We start from the raw sequence: 17,206 nt of genomic DNA, 5'->3' as shown, positions 1-17,206 counted from the left end.
AAAGGCGCAGTACCGATCAGCGCCTGGAAGAGGTCGCTCTGTTGTATCATGTACTTGTATCGTGTACTTGTATTTGTTGTATTTGTATGTAAAGTTGCAGTACCGATCAGCGCCTGGAAGAGGTCGCTCTGTTGTATCATGTACTTGTATTCGTTGTATTGTGTACTTGTATTTGTATTTAAAGGCGCAGTACCGATCAGCGCCTGGAAGAGGTCGCTCTGTTGTATCATGTACTTGTATTCGTTGTATTTGTATTTAAAGGCGCAGTACCGATCAGCGCCTGGAAGAGGTCGCTCTGTTGTATTATGTACTTGTATCGTGTACTTGTATTCGTTGTATTTGTATGTAAAGGTGCAGTACCGATCAGCGCCTGGACGACGTCGCTCTGTTGTATCATGTACTTGTATCGTGTACTTGTATTCGTGTATTTAAAGGCGCAGTACCGATCAGCGCCTGGAAGAGGTCGCTCTGTTGTATCATGTACTTGTATCGTGTACTTGTATTCGTTGTATTTGTATTTAAAGGTGCAGTACCGATCAGCGCCTGGAAGAGGTCGCTCTGTTGTATCATGTACTTGTATCGTGTACTTGTATTTGTTGTATTTGTATTTAAAGGTGCAGTACCGATCAGCGCCTGGAAGAGGTCGCTCTGGAAGATGTTGAGCAGCTTCTCGGCGCGACCTTTGACCCCTTCGTTCTGCGTCGCCGCCTCCACCGCCATCAGAGCCTTCTCCGTGTCTGGAACAGAGAAACGTTCATATATTTACATGAATACTCCTGTGTATCCTGTACTGCCCCCTTGTGGCAGCTGTCATTTTGAGTTTCGTGTGTTTTGTCCTCTTGGTGCTTCCGTAGTTCAGTGACGCTCCTACAGTGGTGGAAAGTAACAAAGTACAAATTATAGGTACTTTTGCTTTATTGAAGTACATTTTATTATGAATACTTTTTACTTTTACTCCACTACGTCGTTAACCCCTTGGCTTTACCCCAATCCAAAAGCTTCTGGAAAAAAGGTGTGAAAAAAGCGACAAAACTGAGGCGAAAACAATGATGGAAATGTGACAAAAAAGCGACAAAAAATGACAAAAAAAATGACAAAAATGTGACAAAAAATGACAAAAATGTGACAAAAAAATGACAAAAATGTGACAAAAAAAATGACAAAAATGTGACAAAAAATGACAAAAATGTGACAAAAAAATGACAAAAATGTGACAAAAATGTGTCGAAAAAATGACAAAAATGTAACAAAAAAATGACAAAAATGTGACAAAAAATGTGACAAAAAATGACAAAAATGTAGCAAAAAAATGACAAAAATGTGACAAAAAAATGACAAAAATGTGACAAAAAAAAGACAAAAATGTGACAAAAAAATGACAAAAATGTGACAAAAAATGACAAAAATGTGACAAAAAAAATGACAAAAATGTGGCAAAAAAATGACAAAAATGTGGCAAAAAAATGACAAAAATGTGACAAAAAATGACAAAAATGTGACAAAAAAAAGACAAAAATGTGACAAAAAAATGACAAAAATGTGACAAAAAATGACAAAAATGTGACAAAAAAATGACAAAAATGTAACAAAAAAAAGACAAAAATGTGGCAAAAAAATGACAAAAATGTAACAAAAAAATGACAAAAATGTGGCAAAAAAATGACAAAAATGTAACAAAAAAATGACAAAAAAGGGACGAAAAATGTGACAAAAAAATGACAAAAATGTGGCAAAAAAATGACAAAAATGTAACAAAAAAATGACAAAAATGTAACAAAAAAATGACAAAAAAGGGACGAAAAATGTGACAAAAAAATGACAAAAATGTGGCAAAAAAATGACAAAAATGTGGCAAAAAAATGACAAAAATGTGGCAAAAAAATGACAAAAATGTGACAAAAAAATGACAAAAAAGGGACGAAAAATGTGACAAAAAAAATGACAAAAATGTGACAAAAAAATGACAAAAATGTAACAAAAAAATGACAAAAAAGGGACGAAAAATGTGACAAAAAAAATGACAAAAATGTGGCAAAAAAATGACAAAAATGTGGCAAAAAAATGACAAAAATGTAACAAAAAAATGACAAAAATGTGATTAAAAAATCCAAAAAGTTGATAAAAAATTTGATGAAAAAATGACAAAAAAGTTACTAAAATGAGTCAAATACACAACAAAAAAATGATGGGAAAATAATCTGACGTGAGGAAAAAAACCTCTCTGTTGACGCGGGAGTTAAGAGGTTAAACTGGGTTAAAAGTATTTTATTTTCAAAGTGACCTCTGTGAACTGGGTTAGTCTCAGGTCAGACTCGGTTTAGTCGTTTACTCCTTTAGACCTGGTTTGATCCAAAAGATTTAAATCCTGCACAATAAACTCTTAAACACTTTTACCTTTTACTTATGAAGTACCTTTTACAATGTGTACTTTTGTACTTTTACCTGAGGAAACGTTTGATCAGTACATTTTCCTCATGTTTTTGTCACTTTTCTGTTTCTCTTTTGTGGCTTTTTCATCCCAGTTTTTTGTCCTTTTTTGTTGAATCTTATTTAAAACACAATAAACTAAACGTGGCTGAAACACAGGAAAGTAAAAACACGACCACAGTGTGAGGAGTAGATGTGGATAAATGTGCTGGGCTCAGACGACACTGTGCCCCAGGGCTGAGGCGGGTCTGGGGGGGCCGTGGGGGGGCTCTGGGGGGGGCGGGGCGGGTAAAGGGGGGGCGTGGGCTGAAGGAAACTCAGGGGCTGCTCAGGTTTAAAGGTAAAGATGAGGTTTTGTTTCGTACCTTCTCGTTTCAGCGGCATGTCGCTCCTCGGGAATCCTCTTTAGGGATTTACCGCCGCAAAGCATCCTGGGAGCTGGAGTCCGGGAGGATTAGGCCACGTTATCCCTGCGTCAGATGCCCTTTCCTGAGGAGGAGGGGCCAACCCTGTGGGAGAAAGACCGTGTGTGTATGTTGTGTTGTCACCACGCCCTTATAAGGAAGTAAAAAAAAAAGAAAAGACAAAAAATTGATAAAAATTTGAAGAATTTTTATCAATTTTTTGGAATTTTTTTGTTACATTTTTGTCACTTTTTTGTCACATTTTTGTCATTTTTTTGTCACATTTTTGTCATTTTTTCGTCACATTTTTGTCATTTTTTCGTCACATTTTTGTCATTTTTTTGTCACATTTTTGTCATTTTTTTGTCATTTTTTCATCACATTTTTGTCATTTTTTGTTAAATTTTTGTCATAATTTTGTCATTTTTTGTCACATTTTTGTCATTTTTTTGCCACATTTTTGTCATTTTTTGTTAAATTTTTGTCATAATTTTGTCATTTTTTTGTCACATTTTTGTCATTTTTTCGTCACATTTTTGTCATTTTTTTGTCACATTTTTGTCATTTTTTCGTCACATTTTTGTCATTTTTTTGTCTCCTCTGTCAGAAGTTTGAACCTTCTGACAGAGGAGACCTGACCTCCCACAGCTCCAACGCCCTGCACAAGGAGGACCACAGCCGCCTCCACCTTCAGAGGAGACTCTGAGGAGACCGAGGTCCTTCAGCGTCAGGACTCTCCACACAGAGCCGTGGGAGGATGTTTCAGTTAGGGGGCGCTGAGGGACAAAATCTACCCCCAAAATACTGTTTCTGTGCATAAATCCTGTTTATTAACCTCTTAACTCCCGCCTGAACCGAGAGCATTTTCTCCAGTTCAGCTTTACCCAAATCCTGTAGGCCAGTGTAACGCCTCATTTGAAAGACCTACAAAACTAAATGGAGCTTTTTCCTCACGGCAGATTTTTTTGTCGGGCAGTCAGCTCATTTTTGTCAGATTTTCGTGACTTTTTTGTCACTTTTTTCTCAATTTTTCGTCAATGTTTTCCCTTTTTTCACATTTTCTTCCTTGTTTTCGTCTCAGTTTTGTTGCTATTTTCTCACCTTGTTTCCAGAAGCTTTTGGATTGGGGTAAAGCTGGAGAAAATGTGCTCGGTTCAGGTGGGAGTTAAGGGGTTAATATTGCCTGCAGTTCACAAACTATCCACCGGGGGGGGGGGGGGGGGGGGGGAGCTGCAGCGCCCTCAGCACCCTGGGTTCCCACGGCCTTGGCTCTATGTGGCCTCTGCTCTCCACTGCGCTGCCGTGTGCTGGGCCCCGGGCCACACAGGGCGGGACAAGAACAGGAGAATCAGCTCCGTGCTGCCCCCTGGAGGACAGGAGGGTGTTAGCCAAGCTCACCTCCATCATGGACAACACCTCCCACCCACTACGGGACTGTAGAGGAGCTTGAGCAGCTCTCTCAGTGGAAGCTCCTTCATCTCCACTACTGTAAAGACTATGGGCTGTTAGAACCACTTCAAAACAACAGAACAGCTGAATTATATCACATTATATGGATAATGGAATGGAATGGAAAGACATTCATAGTTTGTAAAACAGTTGTTGTAAATATTGAGTTGTTGTAAAAGAAGAACGATTTGAGCTTCTTTTGCTCCTGTAAAAATATCAAGTAGAAAAGGGGGCGGGACTAAATAAGGTCACACTTCAACCCACTCCTTTTTGAACAGTTGCTGTATTGGCGTCCATTACTTATCGTATTAACATTGTTTTTAAATTGTTCGAAATAAACTAAACTAAACTACAAAAAAAAAATAAAAATGTGTTGATTTTTATTTTATTATTATTTTTTATTTATATTTACGTTTAATCGTTTTTTCTTTTATATAATTAATTTACATTATTAACAATTTATTTTTATAGTATTTTTTTATTATTATTTATTTTAATCATATATCTACAGTAATCCTATAACATTACTGCATTTTATGTCATTATTACTTATATTAAATCCTATTACATTATTTTAGTATTTGGAGTTTTGTTGTTTTATTTTTGTTATGATCCTGTTTGCGCAGGCGCAGCCGTGTCCTCCGCTCGGCCCCGCCCCTGTGAGCGGTTCTCGTCTCTGATTGGCCGCGGCCTGTGGGCTTGTGTCGGTCCTCGGCCTGTGATTGGCCGCGGCTCCTGTCCGTCACCAGCGTCTCTGTTATAAAGCCCGCGCTAAAGCTACAGCTAACGGCTAAAGCTAAGCTGCAGAGCCGAGGCTAAAGCTAACGCGTCCCGCTCCACGTCCTCTGCGCGCGCCCGGACACACGCACGCGCCCGCACGGCAGGCTCGTGCACGCGGGGGTGACGGGTGAGGGTTGGGTCGGAGCTGTGTTCGTGTGTGTTGGTTTCTGTGGCGGAGTGTTTCGGGGTTAGCTCCCGTTAGCTCCGGAGGCTACAGGAGTTAGCGCTGCGCGAGGGGCTGATGACGACACGCGCAGAGGGCGGGGCTTCCGGGGTGCACGCGCTCGAAGTTGTGATACACGCGCGCGCACGGACACGGATCTGAATTAACAACAAAGAAAGAAACAACGGAATAAACTTCAGTGGAAACTTCCTCAACATCAACAGTGAGTGTTTACTACGACTAACTAACCAACCAACTAACCCTAACTATCACCCTCCACCACTGAGAGTAACAACTACCACTAACCAACTAACTAACCCATAGTAACTAACACTGAGCCACAGACATGAACTCCTGACTTTTTACCAAACCAACCACAGAGAGCAGCTACTAACTAACCACAACTAACTATAAGTAACTAACTAACCTGCAGAAACTCACTCATAACCACAGCTCAACCACCGACAGTGACCAGTAACTAACTACAACTAACTATGAGTAACTAACTGTAACCTGCAGAAACTCACCCATAACCAGCACTCAACCATCGACAGTGACCAGTAACTAACTACAACTAACTGTAAGTAACAAAAAAGTGACGAAAACATTGACAAAAATGTGACAAAAAAACGACAAAAATGTGACCAAAAAATGACAAAAATGTGACAAAAATGTGACAAAAAAATTACAAAAATGTGACAAAAAAATTACAAAAATGTGACCAAAAAATTACAAAAATGCGACAAAAATGCGACAAAAAAATGACAAAAATGCGACAAAAAAATGACAAAATGCGACAAAAAAATGACAAAAATGCGACAAAAAAATGACAAAAATGTGACAAAAAATGACAAAAATGTGACAAAAAATGACAAAAATGCGACTAAAAATGACAAAAATGTGACAAAAAATGACAAAAATGCGACAAAAAAATGACAAAAATGTGACAAAAAATGACAAAAATGTGACAAAAAATGACAAAAATGCGACTAAAAATGACAAAAATGTGACAAAAAATGACAAAAATGCGACAAAAATGCGACAAAAAAATGACAAAAATGCGACAAAAAAATGACAAAAATGCGACAAAAAAATGACAAAAATGCGACTAAAAATGACAAAAATGTGACAAAAAATGACAAAAATGCGACAAAAATGCGACAAAAAATGACAAAAATGCGACAAAAAAATGACAAAAATGCGACTAAAAATGACAAAAATGTGACCAAAAAAATTACAAAAAATTAATAAAAATCGAAAAAAGAAAAAAATTGACAAAAAATTACAAACATTTGACAATAAAATGACAAAAAAATGACAAAAAAATGACAAAAATGTGACAAAAAAATGACAAAATGTGATAAATAACAAACAAAAAATGTGATAAAAATTTGAACTAACTCTGAGTAACTAACTGTAACCTGCAGAAACTCACCCATAACCAGCACTCAACCACCGACAGTGACCAGTAACTAACTACAACTAACTGTAAGTAACAAAAAAGTGAGAAAACATTGACAAAAAAGTGACGAAAAATTGATGAAAAAATGACAAAATGTGATAAACAATTGACAAAAAAAATACAAAAATGTGACCAAAAAAAATACAAAAAAAATAATAAAATTGAAGAAAAAAAATACAAAAATTTGACGAAAAAAATACAAAAAATTGTCAAAAATGTGACAAAAAAATGACAAAAATGTGATAAAAAACAAACAAAAATTTGATAAAAATTTGAACTAACTCTGAGTAACTAACTGTAACCTGCAGAAACTCACCCATAACCAGCACTCAACCATCGACAACTAACTGTAAGTAACAAAAAAGTGAGAAAACATTGACAAAAAAGTGACGAAAAATTGATGAAAAAAAATACAAAAAATGTGACAAAAAAACGACAAAAATGTGACAAAAAATTACTAAAAAAATAATTAAAATTGAAAAAGAAAAATAAGTACAAAAAAAATGACAAAAAATGACAAAAATGTGACAAAAAAAACAAACAAAAAAGTTGATAAAAATTTGAACTAACTCTGAGTAACTAACTAACCTGCAGAAAACTCACCCATAACCAGCACTCACCCATCGACAGTGACCAGTAACTAACTACTGTCCTTAAACCGGTTTAAAGTTACTCTGGTGGGATGTTTGGGCTGAAAAGTTTCCCTTTGAGTCGGATTTACTTCTGAATATTGATTTTTAACGTATTTATTTCCCTCAGTGACCAGTGTGTTTGAAACTAGTTAAACTAGTCTTCAGTGAAGGTTCTGGAGTCCTCGTCTGTACTCTGTAGTTGAAGTGTTGAATGTTTCTCCTCTTTGACGTTTTTGTGGCTTTGAGCTGGAGATTTATCCAGGAAGTATCTCCCCCATGAAACAGGAAGTACCTCCCCCATGAAACAGGAAGTACCTCCCCCATGAAACAGGAAGTATCTCCCCCATGAAACCAGGAAGTATCTCCCCATGAAACAGGAAGTATCTCCCCCATGATCCAGGAAGTGTCTCCCCCATGAAACAGGAAAGTATCTCCCCCATGAAACAGGAAGTATCTCCCCCATGAAACAGGAAGTATCTCCCCCATGATCCAGGAAGTATCTCCCCCATGATCCAGGAAGTATCTCCCCCCATGAAACAGGAAGTATCTCCCCCATGACCCAGGAAGTATCTCCCCCATGAACCAGGAAGTATCTCCCCATGAACCAGGAAGTATCTCCCCCATGAACCAGGAAGTATCTCCCCCATGAACCAGGAAGTATCTCCCCCATGATCCAGGAAGTATCTCCCCCGTGAAACAGGAAGTGTCTCCCCGTGAAACAGGAAGTATCTCCCCCATGACCCAGGAAGTATCTCCCCCATGACCCAGGAAGTATCTCCCATGAAACAGGAAGTATCTCCCCCATGACCCAGTAAGTATCTCCCCATGAAACAGGAAGTATCTCGCCCATGGCCCAGGAAGTATCTCGCCCATGGCCCAGGAAGTATCTCCCCCATGACCCAGGAAAGTATCTCCCCCCATGAGACAGGAAGTATCTCCCCCATGACCCAGGAAGTACCTCCCCCATGACCCAGGAAGTATCTCTCCCCCATGAAACAGGAAGTATCTCCCCCATGAAACAGGGAAGTATCTCCCCATGAAAACAGGAAGTATCTCCCTCATGAAAACAGGAAGTGTCTCCCCCATGACACAGGAAGTATCTCCCCCATGACCCAGGAAGTATCTCCCTCATGAAACAGGAAGTGTCTCCCCCATGACACAGGAAGTATCTCCCTCCATGAAACAGGAAGTGTTTCCCTCATGAAACAGGAAGTGTCTCCCCCATGACACAGGAAGTATCTCCCTCATGAAACAGGAAGTGTCTCCCCCATGACACAGGAAGTATCTCCCTCATGAAACAGGAAGTATCTCCCTCATGAAACAGGAAGTATCTCCACCATGAAACAGGAAGTATCTCCCCCATGATCCAGGAAGTATCTCCCTCATGAAACAGGAAGTATCTCCCTCATGAAACAGGAAGTATCTCCCCCATGAACCAGGAAGTATCTCCCCCATGACCCAGGAAGTATCTCCCCATGAAACAGGAAGTATCTCCCCCATGACCCAGGAAGTATCTCCCCCATGAACCAGGAAGTATCTCCCCCATGAACCAGGAAGTATCTCCCCCATGATCCAGGAAGTATCTCCCCATGAAACAGGAAGTATCTCCCCCATGACCCAGGAAGTATCTCCCCCATGAAACAGGAAGTATCTCCCCCATGATCCAGGAAGTATCTCCCTCATGAAACAGGAAGTATCTCCCCCATGAAACAGGAAGTATCTCCCCCATGAAACAGGAAGTGTCTCCCCCATGAAACAGGAAGTGTTTCCCCCATAATACCGTGTGGTAAAATGAGCTGTTTGTGTTTCTACAGGAAGACCTTTACTCCTGGACGACTGAGAAATGGCTCTGGTCCAATCGGAGCCCCCCCTGCCGAAGCCCCGCCCCCTCGGCCCCTCGCAACCAACGGGGAAGCGGCGCTGCTCGATGGGCGGCGGCTTCAGGGCCCCGCCCAAGCGCCGTCGCCGCGCCGCCAGCGAGAGCCAATCGGAGCGCGTCCTGCCCAGCCACTTCCTGTTGGGCGGGAACATCTTCGACCCTTTGAACCTGAACTCCCTCCCCCTCCAGGGCCCGGCCAATCAGGACACACCGCAGAGCTCGCCCCTGCCGCCGCGGGGAGACGACCCCGTGGAGATCAGGAAACCCCGAGATATCACCGACCCGCTCAACCTGAAGGGGGCGCCACCAACGCAGAGGAGGAGGCGCCACCGACACAGACACAGTACTGCCAATACTACGGCGAATACTACTGCGAATACTACTGCAGGTGAGCACATACTACTGCGAATACTACTGCAGGTGAGCACATACTACTGCCAATACTACGGCGAATACTACTGCGAATACTACTGCAGGTGAGCACATACTACTGCCAATACTACGGCGAATACTACGGCGAATACTACGGCGAATACTACTGCAGGTGAGCACATACTACTGCCAATACTACTGCAGGTAAGCACATACTACTGCCAATACTACGGCGAATACTACGGCGAATACTACTGCAGGTGAGCACATACTACTGCCAATACTACGGCGAATACTACGGCGAATACTACTGCAGGTGAGCACATACTACTGCCAATACTACTGCAGGTAAGCACATACTACTATCACCGACCCGCTCAACCTGAAGGGGGCGCCACCAACGCAGAGGAGGAGGCGCCACCGACACAGACACAGTACTGCCAATACTACTTCGAATACTACTGCGAATACTACTGCAGGTGAGCACATACTACTGCCAATACTACTGCAGGTGAGCACATACTACTGCCAATACTACGGCGAATACTACTGCAGGTGAGCACATACTACTGCCAATACTACTGCCAATACTACTGCCAATACTACTGCCAATACTACTGCCAATACTACTGCCAATACTACTGCAGGTAAACACATACTACTGCGAATACTGCGGTGAATACTACTGCCAATACTACGGCAAATACTACTACAGGTAAGCACATACTACTATCACCGACCCGCTCAACCTGAAGGGGGCGCCACCAACGCAGAGGAGGAGGCGCCACCGACACAGACACAGTACTGCGAATACTACGGCGAATACTACTGCGAATACTACTGCAGGTAAGCACATACTACTGCCAATACTACTGCCAATACTACTGCCAATACTACTGCAGGTGAGCACATACTACTACCAATACTACTGCGAATACTACTGCGAATACTACTGCAGGTGAGCACATACTACTGCCAATACTACGGCGAATACTACGGCGAATACTACTGCAGGTGAGCACATACTACTGCCAATACTACTGCCAATACTACTGCAGGTGAGCACATACTACTGCGAATACTACTGCAGGTGAGCACATACTACTGCCAATACTACTGCAGGTGAGCACATACTACTGCCAATACTACGGCGAATACTACTGCGAATACTACTGCAGGTGAGAACACACTACTGCCAATACTACTGCCAATACTACTGCAGGTGAGCACATACTACTGCCAATACTACTGTGAATACTACTGCGAATACTACTGCAGGTGAGCACATACTACTGCCAATACTACTGTGAATACTACTGCGAATACTACTGCAGGTGAGCACATACTACTGCCAATACTACTGTGAATACTACTGCGAATACTACTGCAGGTGAGCACATACTACTGCCAATACTACTGTGAATACTACTGCCAATACTACTGCAGGTGAGCACATACTACTGCGAATACTACTGCAGGTGAGCACATACTACTGCGAATACTACTGCGAATACTACTGCAGGTGAGCACATACTACTGCGAATACTACTGCAGGTGAGCACATACTACTGCGAATACTACTGCGAATACTACTGCAGGTGAGCACATACTACTGCGAATACTACAGCAGGTGAGCACATACTACTGCCAATACTACTGCAGGTGAGCACATACTACTGCGAATACTACTGCGAATACTACTGCAGGTGAGCACATACTACTGCGAATACTACTGCGAATACCACTGCAGGTGAGCACATACTACTGCGAATACTACTGCAGGTAAGCACATACTACTGCCAATACTACTGCAGGTGAGCACATACTACTGCCAATACTACTGCCAATACTACTGCAGGTGAGCACATACTACTGCGAATACTACTGCGAATACCACTGCAGGTGAGCACATACTACTGCCAATACTACGGCGAATACTACTGCGAATACTACTGCAGGTGAGCACATACTACTGCGAATACTACTGCAGGTGAGCACATACTACTGCCAATACTACTGCGAATACTACTGCAGGTGAGCACATACTACTGCGAATACTACTGCCAATACTACTGCCAATACTACTGCCAATACTACTGCGAATACTACTGCAGGTGAGCACATACTACTGCGAATACTACTGCAGGTGAGCACATACTATTGCGAATACTACTGCGAATACTACTGCAGGTGAGCACATACTACTGCGAATACTACTGCAGGTAAGCACATACTACTGCCAATACTACTGCAGGTGAGCACATACTATTGCGAATACTACTGCGAATACTACTGCAGGTGAGCACATACTACTGCCAATACTACTGCAGGTAAGCACATACTACTGCCAATACTACTGCAGGTAAGCACATACTACTGCAAATACTACTGCAGGTAAGCACATACTACTGCAAATACTACTGCAGGTGAGCACATACTACTGCAGGTGAGCACATACTACTGCGAATACTACTGCAGGTAAGCACATACTACTGCAAATACTACTGCAGGTAAGAACATACTACTGCCAATACTACGGCGAATACTACTGCAGGTAAGCACATACTACTGCCAATACTACTGCAAATACTACTGCAGGTAAGCACATACTACTGCCAATACTACTGCGAATACTACTGCAGGTAAGCACATACTACTGCAAATACTACTGCAGGTAAGCACATACTACTGCAGGTAAGCACATACTACTGCAAATACTACTGCAGGTGAGCACATACTACTGCAAATACTACTGCAGGTAAGCACATACTACTGCAAATACTACTGCAGGTAAGCACATACTACTGCCAATACTACGGCGAATACTACTGCGAATACTACTGCAGGTGAGCACATACTACTATCACTGACCCTCTCAACCTGAAGGGGGCGCCACCAACGCAGAGGAGGAGGCGACACAGGCACAGTACTGCGAATAATCGCTCTGATAAATCGGTCTGATAACGATATATCGGTCTGATATATCGGTCTGATATATCGGTCTGATGAATCGGTCTGATGACGATATATCGGTCTGATATATCGGTCTGATAACGATATATCGGTCTGATAAATCGGTCTGATAACGATATATCGGTCTGATAAATCGGTCTGATAACGATATATCGGTCTGATAAATCGGTCTGATAACGATATATCGGTCTGATAAATCGGTCTGATAACGATATATCGGTCTGATAAATCGGTCTGATAAATCGGTCTGATAAATCGGTCTGATAACGATATATCGGTCTGATAAATCGGTCTGATAAATCGGTCTGATAAATCGGTCTGATAACGATATATCGGTCTGATAAATCGGTCTGATAACGATATATCGGTGTTTTGTCTCAGACTTGTCTCCGCTCTCCTGTGAGCTGAACACGGCGCTGACCTGCAGAGAGGACCTGGCCCCGCCCCCACAGCGTAGACACACCCACCCTCCGCTGCACAAGCGCCGACGCTCCGCCTCCACCTGCATCACCGCGGCAACGCCCAAACCTCAGCCAATCCGGTTCGAGACGCCGCAGACGGGCGGAGCCAAAGGAGCCGGGTGAGTCACATGACCACACACATGTAAATAAATATAAAGAGGGCGGAGCCAAAGGAGCCGGGTGAGTCACATGACCACACACATGTAAATAAATATAAAGAGGGCGGAGCTAAAGGAGCCGGGTGAGTCACATGACCACACACATGTAAATAAATATAAAGAGGGCGGAGCTGGGTGAGTCACATGACCACACACATGTAAATAAATATAAAGAGGGCGGAGCTAAAGGAGCCGGGTGAGTCACATGACCACACACATGTAAATAAATATAAAGAGGGCGGAGCTAAAGGAGCCGGGTGAGTCACATGACCACACACATGTAAATAAATATAAAGAGGGCGGAGCTGGGTGAGTCACATGACCACACACATGTAAATAAATATAAAGAGGGCGGAGCTAAAGGAGCCGGGTGAGTCACATGACCACACACATGTAAATAAATATAAAGAGGGCGGAGCCAAAGGAGCCGGGTGAGTCACATGACCACACACATGTAAATAAATATAAAGAGGGCGGAGCCAAAGGAGCCGGGTGAGTCACATGACCACACACATGTAAATAAATATAATGAGGGCGGAGCTAAAGGACCCGGGTGAGTCACATGACCACACACATGTAAATAAATATGAAGAGGGCGGAGCCAAAGGAGCCGGGTGAGTCACATGACCACACACATGTAAATAAATATAAAGAGGGCGGAGCCAAAGGAGCCGGGTGAGTCACATGACCACACACATGTAAATAAATATAAAGAGGGCGGAGCCGGGCGAGTCACATGACCACACACTTGTAAATAAATATAAAGAGGGCGGAGCCGGGCGAGTCACATGACCACACACATGTAAGTAAATATAAAGAGGGCGGAGCCAAAGGAGCCGGGTGAGTCACATGACCACACACATGTAAATAAATATAAAGAGGGCGGAGCTAAAGGAGCCGGGCGAGTCACATGACCACACACATGTAAATAAATATGAAGAGGGCGGAGTTTAGATATTTGTATGTAAACCTTTGAGCACAGCTGCATGACTGTAGAGCTCCTCCCCCTCTCCCAGGCCCCGCCCCTCGCAGTGACCTTGTTACTTGTTCATTTATATTTTCATGTTTCTCTCCTCAGCTCCAGGCCCCGCCCCTCGCGGCGCCGCTCACGCTCCAAACGCCGCAGCCGCTTCGAGTTCGGGAACTGCAGTAAGTTTTACGGTTTCTCCGGTTGCTACGGCGACGAGGAGGGCCAAGTGGGCGGGGCCGACCCCCGGCTGACCCTGCTGGAGGCGGGCTGGTTCAGGGGGAGGCGGGTCCTGGACGTCGGCTGCGGCGCGGGTCACGTGACTCTCCACGTCGCGCGCTCCTTTAGCCCCGCCCACGTCCTGGGGGTGGAGCTCGACGCCCACCTGCTGCGAGCGGCCAATCAGAACGTCCGGCACTTCCTGTCACATGACCTGGTGAGGGAGGAGCGGGCGAGGAGGCGGGAGGTGAGTGACGTCATCGTGCTTCTGTTGTACATGTTTTTGTCCTGAGTTTGGCTGAAGCCGAGACGAACTGAGGAAGTTTTTGTTTAGGTCCAACAGGAGGGGGGCGTGTCCTCTGTACCTGAAGGGGGCGTGTCCTCTGTACCTGAAGGGGGCGTGTCCTCTGTACCTGAAGGGGGCGTGTCCTCTGTACCTGAAGGGGGCGTGTCGTCTGCACCTGAAGGGGGCGTGTCCTCTCTGGGGGGCGTGTCCCTGCGTTTCCCTCAGAGCTTCAGAGCGACTCGAGGTCCTCTGGCTCCTCCCCTTCTGCAGATGGAGACGTCGGAGCAGAACTTCCCCCATAACGTCACCTTCCTCCAGGTCTGAGCCTCATCATCATCACTGACATCATCACTGACATCATCACTGACATCATCATCATCACTGACATCATCACTGACATCATCATCATCGCTGACGTCGTCTCGTTTCCAGGGCGATTACGTGTGCGAGCAGGAGGCGTGGCCGGGGCGGGGCCTGTATGACGTCGTCCTGTGTCTGGGCGTGGCCAAGTGGGTGCAGCTGCAGAAGGGCGACGAGGGCGTGGCCAGGCTGTTCAGACGGGCCTATCAGAGCCTGTCGCCGGGCGGATTATTCCTCCTGGAGACGCAGCCCTGGACGAGCTACTGCCACAGCAAGAGGGCGTCGGTGAGCAACGCACTCTCCTCTGTCCTCCTCTGTCCTCCTCTGTCCTCCTCTGTCCTCCTCTGTCCTCCTCTGTCCTCCTCTGTCCTCCTCTGTCCTCCTCTGTCCTCCTCTGTCCACACCTCCTCTGTCCTCACCTCCTCTGTCCTCCTCTGTCCTCTGTCCTCCTCTGTCCTCCTCTGTCCTCACCTCCTCTGTCCTCCTCTGTCCTCCTCTGTCCTCACCTCCTCTGTCCTCCTCTGTCCTCTGTCCTCCTCTGTCCTCTGTCCTCCTCTGTCCTCCTCTGTCCTCACCTCCTCTGTCCTCCTCTGTCCTCCTCCGTCCTCACCTCCTCTGTCCTCCTCTGTCCTCTGTCCTCTGTCCTCCTCTGTCCTCCTCTGTCCTCACCTCCTCTGTCCTCCTCTGTCCTCTGTCCTCCTCTGTCCTCCTCCGTCCTCACCTCCTCTGTCCTCCTCTGTCCTCTGTCCTCCTCTGTCCTCTGTCCTCCTCTGTCCTCTGTCCTCCTCTGTCCTCTGTCCTCCTCTGTCCTCTGTCCTCCTCTGTCCTCTGTCCTCCTCTGTCCTCCTCTGTCCTCTGTCCTCCTCTGTCCTCCTCTGTCCTCTGTCCTCCTCTGTCCTCTGTCCTCCTCTGTCCTCTGTCCTCCTCTGTCCTCTGTCCTCCTCTGTCCTCCTCTGTCCTCTGTCCTCCTCTGTCCTCTGTCCTCCTCTGTCCTCTGTCCTCCTCTGTCCTCCTCTGTCCTCTGTCCTCCTCTGTCCTCCTCTGTCCTCCTCTGTCCTCCTCTGTCCTCCTCTGTCCTCCTCTGTCCTCCTCTGTCCTCACCTCCTCACCTCCTCTGTCCTCTGTCCTCCTCTGTCCTCACCTCCTCTGTCCTTTGGCAGCACAGTGGCACAGCGGTTAGTGCTCTCGCTTCACAGCTAGAAGGTCCGGGTTCGATTCCCACCTGGACGGGCCTTTCTGTGTGGAGTTTGCATGTTCTCCCCGTGTCTGCGTAGGTTTCCTCCGGGTTCTCCGGTTTCCCCGACCACTAAAAACATGCACAATAGTCCAGGATGAATGATGTGAGTGAGTGAATGTATGGTGGTGTCAGAGGGTCCGTTGGCGCAGACGTGTGTAGTCGCGAAAGCGCCTCTGACAGTCTCCCCCAGGGGGCGCTGAAGCTACAAACGTAGTTTACACCGAGTGTGGAGTGAATGTACAAGTGTCTCATGTAAAGCCTTTGTGCCCAGGTCTGTGAAAGCACTTTATAAATAAAGATCTCCTTCTTCTTCTTGTAGGAGACCACGTTCAGAATCTTCAAAACTCTTCGACTCAGACCAGAGAAATTCACTTCGTTTTTGACTGAAACCATCGGCTTCAGCTCCTACCGCCTCCTCACCCGCCCAGGTACCACCTCACACTGGTACCACACAGGTACCACCCTCTGCCCCGGCACCACACAGGTACCACCGTCTGCCCCGGTACCACACAGGTACCACCTCACACAGGTACCACCCTCTGCCCCGGTACCACACAGGTACCACCTCACACAGGTACCACCCTCTGCCCCGGCACCACACAGGTACCGCCTCACACAGGTACCACCTCACACAGGTACCACACAGGTACCACACAGGTACCACACAGGTACCACCCTCTGTGAGGAGAGCACCTGCTTTGTGACTGAAACATGCTGAGTGTCCTGTTGTTGTCACTGTATCACACGGTGAAAACAACAGGACGGAATTTGTCTAAATGTAAGAAAAAACAAAGTGGACGTTACATTAATAATGTTTATTATTCGGATCTTCACGACACAGAGTCTCACTGTCAACTTACCCACAGATTCACCACCGTTCCTCCAGCTAGTCTGGGAGCTAGCCTAGCTGCTACTAGCCTAGCTGCTACTAGCCTAGCTGCTACTAGCCTAGCTGCTACTAGCCTAGCTGCTACTAG

General features: G+C 45.2%; 1 protein-coding gene across 1 annotated transcript in view; it reads left to right on the top strand.

Annotated features, from left to right (window-relative positions):
• The first annotated feature begins 5,056 nt into the window (after nucleotides 1–5,056).
• LOC306981099 (7SK snRNA methylphosphate capping enzyme-like) overlaps nucleotides 5,057–17,206 on the top strand; it is a 12,838-nt gene continuing 688 nt past the window's right edge. Inside the window, exons 1-9 of the mRNA XM_079580649.1 lie at nucleotides 5,057–5,452; nucleotides 9,132–9,584; nucleotides 10,289–10,385; nucleotides 11,150–11,166; nucleotides 12,923–13,121; nucleotides 14,239–14,593; nucleotides 14,681–14,950; nucleotides 15,065–15,277; nucleotides 16,549–16,657. Of these exons, the coding sequence (XP_079436775.1) occupies nucleotides 9,161–9,584; nucleotides 10,289–10,385; nucleotides 11,150–11,166; nucleotides 12,923–13,121; nucleotides 14,239–14,593; nucleotides 14,681–14,950; nucleotides 15,065–15,277; nucleotides 16,549–16,657 (1,684 nt within the window). The 5' untranslated portion in view covers nucleotides 5,057–5,452; nucleotides 9,132–9,160. The remainder of the gene's footprint in view (nucleotides 5,453–9,131; nucleotides 9,585–10,288; nucleotides 10,386–11,149; nucleotides 11,167–12,922; nucleotides 13,122–14,238; nucleotides 14,594–14,680; nucleotides 14,951–15,064; nucleotides 15,278–16,548; nucleotides 16,658–17,206) is intronic.

Source organism: Gobius niger (assembly GCF_951799975.1).
Source record: "Gobius niger genome assembly, chromosome: 21".
Taxonomy (NCBI): Eukaryota; Metazoa; Chordata; class Actinopteri; order Gobiiformes; family Gobiidae; genus Gobius; species Gobius niger.
Note: the sequence above shows the minus strand (reverse complement) of the source record. Positions and strands in the feature narration are given on the sequence as shown.